At 41.3% G+C, this 6867-nt stretch overlaps 1 protein-coding gene across 1 annotated transcript in view; it reads left to right on the top strand.

The window, feature by feature from the left end:
• Positions 1 to 1339: 1339 nt before the first annotated feature.
• Positions 1340 to 6867, top strand: part of CMAS (cytidine monophosphate N-acetylneuraminic acid synthetase) — a 15972-nt gene continuing 10444 nt past the window's right edge. The window contains exon 1 of the mRNA XM_024733427.1: positions 1340 to 1678. Within this exon, the coding sequence (XP_024589195.1) occupies positions 1419 to 1678 (260 nt within the window). The 5' untranslated portion in view covers positions 1340 to 1418. The remainder of the gene's footprint in view (positions 1679 to 6867) is intronic.

Genomic DNA, 6867 nt, shown 5'->3' on the forward strand with positions numbered 1-6867 from the left:
GATACAGGCTTGCAAAACTGGTAGAAAACAAAATGCATGCTAGGTAGGAGATTCCTTCCTAAAAAACCACCCCAAAACAGAGATTTATGTATGCACGTGTGTGCGTGTGTGCGCACGCACGCACCTTTGAACCTCTTGGCTGGATTAAGAGGTTTCAGTGATGCCATCGGGGCTCTTTCTCTCTTTTCCCTGCATGTCTTGGCCCTGTTTTCTTCTGTGTGAACATCAGCCTCCCAGCCAATTTCAGAACAGAAACTCCCTCCACCCCCCTTCCCTCATCCTGCCCTCAGGATTCAGGTTTACAGGGTCCTTAGCACCCAAATATTCAGCAAGAAAAAGATCCTTTCTTTCCCAGAGTCTCTGGAAAGGACGCCAAGAGGCTCTGCTTGGTCATATGCCTGTTCCTAGACCACAACTGTGTTCAGGAAGCTGAGGTACTCAGATTGATCAGCTTGGGTCACACACGCACTGCTACTCTGCTGAGGATTTGCGTGAAACGCAAACCAGGTAAGAGAGGTGACAATTGCTGAAAGGAAAAGGTTTTCAGAAGTCCAAAAACAAGAAAACTAACAGGTGTCTACTACACTTAGAAGGGAATAGACAAGGTTGACTTCCAAGTTTTTCCACCAGACGGATGGTGATATTTGATAGAAAAGGCAGACAGATATGTTGAAAGGTTAACTAAACCTATTGTGGTGATCATTTGCCAATACATACAAATATTGAATCATTACATTGTACACCTGAAACTAACATGTTATATGTCAGTTACACCTCAATTAAAAAAAAAAAAAAGAAAGAAAAAGAAAATGCAGAGGTAGAAGCAGTTTGAGCTTCTCCTCACATGGTTACCAAAAATACAGGGGTGCTCTGGGAGGATTGTTTTTAAAATGTTGAATTTAAGGTGCTTGGAGGACATTCGAATGAGGTCACCTCTTGGAAACAATGAGTCAGAAGCACAGCAGAAAGACGGACGTTTAAAATATAAATTTTAAAATATAAAATTGTTTAATGTTGGGTGCACCAGGGTGTGCCGTGGAAAACCCACCACAATTCCTAAATGGAGAAGTTCTTCAGCAGAAGATCGGTAACCTGTGTTGCCTATTTTATTAATCTCCATACAATATCAAGCCCCCTGGAAGCTACACTTCCTTCAAGGCATTTCTGGCTTTTCCGTGCCGGGCTTGGACTTGGGGGTCGCCCGGGCAGAGCCTACTGGGCCTCCGGGACCCTGCGAGCGACCCGCGGACTACAATTCCCGGCGTGCCCCGCGAGGGCGCGGGGACGTGGCGGTGGGCGGGGCCGGGAACAGCCACCCCCGCTAGCGGTCGGGCGGGGAGGTCGGGCGGCGCCGAGCTGAGGTGGCGAGACAAGAGCTCCCGGATGTGGAGAAGCTGGGGAGAAGGCGTGGGAGGAAGATGGACTCGGTGGAGAAGGGGGCCGCCACCTCCGTCTCCAACCCGCGGGGCCGGCCCTCCCGGGGTCGGCCGCCAAAGCTGCAGCGCAACTCCCGCGGGGGCCAGGGCCGAGGTGTGGAGAAGCCCCCGCACCTGGCGGCCCTAATCCTGGCCCGCGGCGGCAGCAAGGGCATCCCCCTGAAGAACATTAAGCACCTGGCGGGGGTACCGCTCATTGGCTGGGTCCTGCGTGCGGCCCTGGACTCGGGGGTCTTCCAGAGGTGCGCATGTGCGAGAGTGGGCGGTGCGGCCTGGGCGGGGGTCGTGAGGGGGAGCCGGGCCGCCGGAGGGGCAGGGGCTCCGGGGGGCAATCGCCCCCGGAAGGGGTGTGCAAGATCCGGGGTGTCTGGGCCCCGGCTGGCAGCCGGGGGAGGAGGGGCTCCAGCTTCTTACTTGTTCCGTAGCTGCTAATAGCCATGAACTTGGGACCGTTCCTGTCTCCGCCCTTGAGAATAACATCCGTAAAGGGAGAGATTTCCTCTTCTCTACTGTTTGCGCTGCCCGGGTTGACCTCGCAGGGTAAAGGAAAGGAGTCCACCCTTGTGAAACGTCTGCGATAATCTGTGAACTCCTTTAGGCAGTGGCCGTTGGCTTTCCCCTGTTGCCCGGCGTCTGATACCCACCTGGTGCTGATCGATTAAGGAGGCATCGGGTTCGTGAATGGAGTGGGCTGTCAAGGCTTTTCTCATTTCAAGCTCAGCTTGGAGATCCTTTCCTGACCTTTGGAAAATACTCTAAGCTATCTGCCTGTGAGTCAGCACAATCTAGACAGCTCCCCACATTTGTATGTAGGTGCGAGAGTGGAAAACCGCACCTCTGGACTGTTTGATGAAATGCTTATAAATGGTTTGATCATACCTTTGGAACCTCGTTTGTCCTAAGGACAGTTTTAATTGTACATCATTTAGAGACATGGCCATATGCCGTATTGGCCAGGAGTTACAAGCTTATGTCATTCATAAAAGAAGGGAGATAGAATTCTGTGCCAAGAATGAACTTACACATGGTAATTTCAACCTAATTATGCTTGAATTTGTTACCGTGGAAAGTAAATTATTTTCACCTTTTTGATGTTTGGGTTTTGGTTTTTAAAGAGATGGCTGTTTTTGGAGCATATTAATTACCTACATTAATATATGGATAAATGATTTTCACTTAACTGTTCTTGTTTACAAAGGAGGTACCAAAAAAGTATACATTTACTAATTTTCTTAATGTTTTTATCCAAAGGAAGTCCTGGGTGGTGCAAGGTAAATAAGAGCTGGCACACAGAATATAACAGTAATGTAACGGGAAGTGTGCAAAGGAGTGATAAAGAAAGACTGGGGGATTTCGTTCAGTTCAGTAAACACTGAACCCTAATTTCTGCCATACACATCCAAGGGAACAGCAAGATGTGTGTGACATGGTTCTTTCCATGTTAAGCTCACAGACTTTTGGACATTTTTACCTCCTTACAAAGGGTACACACTGGGAAAAAAAAAAAAAGGACCGAGAGAAGGTGCATCCAGTTAGTAGTGATGTAGTAAAATCCTATTTTTGTGACATAGAGAGGAATATCACATTCATAATAGATTGAGAACAGAATGCATTTACAACTCCAGTTGCATATGTCAAGAAACCCCTTTCAAACTGGCTAAACAAAAAAAGGTAGGGCTTGTTTGAGATACAGATTCAAGGGCAAAAATGATTCATTCATTCAGCAAACATTTATTGACTACCTACTATGTGACAGGCACTATTATGTGTCCTTAACCAAGGGTTATAGCAGTAGGGTCCATCCCTAGGCTGGTGGAGCTTGCATTATAATAGGGAGAAGACAGTTAATATATAAACAGTGTATACTGTACCAGGTGATAATACATATCTTTAAGAAAAAGAAAGTAAGGGGATAGTGCACTTGGTCACCATAATCCTCTATTTCTTGATTCCTCTAGATAGGATCTCCCCTTATGGTATGGGGGTAGTTTTGCTGAGAACGGCAGAACTTTCCACACATAACAAACAACTCCATCCAAACGTCTGTGTTCAACCAAACTCTGTCATGGTTTCTAGCAGCTTAAGGCCTTGTTCTTAGGATGATCCCAGCCCCCGAAAATGCGTGCTCAGTGCTGCCGGGAGAATTTACCTATGCTCTTCTGGCAGATAGCCCCTGGAGGCCCTCTTAAAACAGTTAATTTAGAAAGCTTGCAGTTATACATCCCTCTCTGCCCTTTGAGTTCTAATCTACCACCCAGAAGGGGTAGATTTGAATTTAATTGACTTATTCTGAAGCTGCAGTCAGTTTGGAGCAGCCTTCCTGCTTCTCCCCTTCTGCCTCCTTCAACAAATATGTACCCTATGAAGGAATTGGGGAAACCTGTAGCTTGCCTGATTTGTGTTTTTCAGGCCTGGAGATTATTTTGTTCAAAATCATTTTGACGTAATTGAGTTTCTGGCCTGCTTAGAATCAAAGCTAACGATACTTTCAAGGTTGCTAACTTTGCCCACTAACTTGGAGAGTTAACAGTCAAGAAAAATGCTGAGATAATATTTTCATTTAGTAAAAAGCTGTTGTTTGAGCTGAGTTTTTAAGAGCTTGGTTTCAACAGTGGTTGAGTGCTGTGTAAGTGAATCTCAGAGTAAATTGATTTTTTAAAATGTTGCCTAACGTGAAAGATAAACATAAGTTTTGGTTTCATTTCTAGGGTGTGGATTTATGATTAATGAAGGGCCATGCTATGTTGTCCTTGAAATGGCAGCTTATGATTTGAAGTTTCTGTCGTAGGGATCATGGCTGATACTCCTGTTCATCCTGTTAGATGTAGTATGACTTCATCTGAGGCTAAAGCCATTGACGTTGAACTTTGACATTTCCTTTATACTTGATTTTAAACTTAAAGCCATTGACGTTGAACTTTGACATTTACTTTATACTTGATTTTAAATTTAAAGCCATTGGCGTTGAACTTTGACATTTACTTTATACTTGATTTTAAATTTTATTAGCCCTGTTTGTTCATTTGCTCATTCTTTCTCTTTTGCCCTGCCTCATCTGATGCCCCTAAGCCAAGGGAGAATGATTGACTGACTTAGTCCTTCTAATAAGTGATGATCATTGTATTTGAAGTGTACCTATAAGATGCTGTTTTCATATTCATAATGCCATTGCCTTACATAATACATACAAATTAGACATTTGGACCTTTGAAGGTCTGAAAGCAAAACTTCAGTTTTCCTTCCAACAGAGTCAGTGTGAGGATTAAATGAGACTGTGTAGCTGTTCCTTTATTGCCATTCCTATTTTATTATTTTCAATAGCTAACACTTATTAAACGTTTATTCTGTATTGTGGTTTATGTTGAATTCTCATAACAATCATATTAGGTAATTACTACTATTATTACCTCTGTTTACTGAAAATTGAGGCTTAGGGAGATGTGACCTAGAGTCATATAGCTAGCTTGTGGTAGAGCCGGGATTTGAAGCCCTTCCTTCAGAGTCCATGCTCTTAACCACCTACTGTTTCATTCATTCAACAAATTGAGCACCTGTTACGTAGCAGGCACTATAAAAATACCTTGTAAAAAGTAAAGCATTGTAGAAAGGTTAGTTATTGCTTCCTGACCTCTCGCTGTCTCTACCAATCTGCTGAGAGTTTCTCAAGAAAATGGATTATATATCCCAGTGTCCAGAGTAGGGCCTGAAACAGAATAGGCAGTCAGGAATCATTTCATGAATGAAGGAATGAATGAATAATAAAAGGGAGGAAAGATGAAACACAGGCAAACCTCTTCCCAACCTCTGTTATTTCTTATTTACTGTTTAGCATTTCCAAAAGATCACTGAATCCTGAGGTGTTGAATGTTTATTACAGTAAAGATCAGGATAATAAAATGGCTTCAGTAATTTATTTCAATTAGTGATGGAAACCAGATGTCAAAAAACTCATCTCTTTCTTTTACTGTTTACGTTTTTACTGTGTTACCATCACCACCCTCCTTTTATCCTCTTTAAAAAATTCACTACATTTTTGTTGGTACTTCACTTTGTTATATAACTTTGTGACACTTTCCAGTGAAAAACTTATCCCAAAATTATTTCAGATTTTGAGATGGAGGAAAATGAGGGCTCCTATGTTGTGCCTTGCGCAGAATGACATGAGTAGGTATGACACACTTGACTCCTAGCCAATGGCTCATCTTGTTTACTAGGTTTCCTCTGAAAAAAAAAATTGGGGGCACTATGGGAGTTTATTGACTTTATCTCTATTAAATCATCTGCCAATAGTAAAGGCAATAAATGAAATTAAATTCATAAATGAAAGCCAGAGATGTCAGAAATTTTTCTTTAGTTTCTCTCTTTTCACGCTTGACAATTGAGCATAGACGTTTGAAACATGCAGGTTCTCATTCATTCAGTAGATACTGAATGAAAGGGGTAAAGAAATAGAGTTGACCCTTGAACAATGTGGGGTCGGGGTGTCAACTCCCCACCCGGGGCAGTCAAAAATCCCAGATTAGCTTTTGATCCACCAAAACTTAACTACTAATAGCCTACTGTTCACTAAAGCCTTACCAGTAACATAAACACATTATGTTTTTTAAATTTAATTGATTTTTTTAATTGAAAGATTCTTTAAATTCTGTAGTGCTTTACAATTTTCAAAAGTTTCACACATGATTTTATGTAATCCCATAATAACCCTTTTTTTCCCCCTACCCCTATATTGGCCCTCCCCCTTTCCCTCTCCCCATGAGTAACCATGAGTTTTCTATATCTGAAACACATTATATTTTATTTAGTTTTATGTTTTATTTTGTTTATGTTTTATGTTTTATTATTGATTAACACATTTTATAATATATATGTGTTGTATAGTATATTACAGTAAAGTAAGCTAGAGAAAAGAAAATCATAAGGAAGACAAAATACATTTACAGTACTGCACTATATCGTAAGTTTACTTTGTTTACAAGATGAATCACCTGTCAGTATCAATATTGTCATATGATACAAAACACTGTAGATGTTACACATATTACTAACACTGAACATCAAAAATGAAAAGATAATGTGAAAAAGAAATTCATATTTATTTACAGGTCTAATGATTCGGGCATTGATAACAAAGAAGCAACAGTGTGATTGCTTCACGGTAGCCTAGCCTATACACTAATGAATGAATCATTATAAAATTTTTATGGCATACAGTATTAGTCAGATTCATAATACAGTGTCAGAAACATTGTTCCATTTTTTTAAAAAACCACTTACCTGTGATGATGGGCAGAGTTAAAAAACAGAAAAGTAAAACATTATTAACTTTATATTAAATATCACTCATGTCTATGTAAGGATAGACTATTATCTACGTATGTTTTATGCGTTCATGGCATACCTTTTTTTTTTTTTTTTTTTTGGTTTTTTT

The sequence above is a fragment of the Neophocaena asiaeorientalis genome, unplaced genomic scaffold, assembly GCF_003031525.2.
Source record: "Neophocaena asiaeorientalis asiaeorientalis breed wild unplaced genomic scaffold, Neophocaena_asiaeorientalis_V1.1 scaffold150, whole genome shotgun sequence".
Taxonomy (NCBI): Eukaryota; Metazoa; Chordata; class Mammalia; order Artiodactyla; family Phocoenidae; genus Neophocaena; species Neophocaena asiaeorientalis.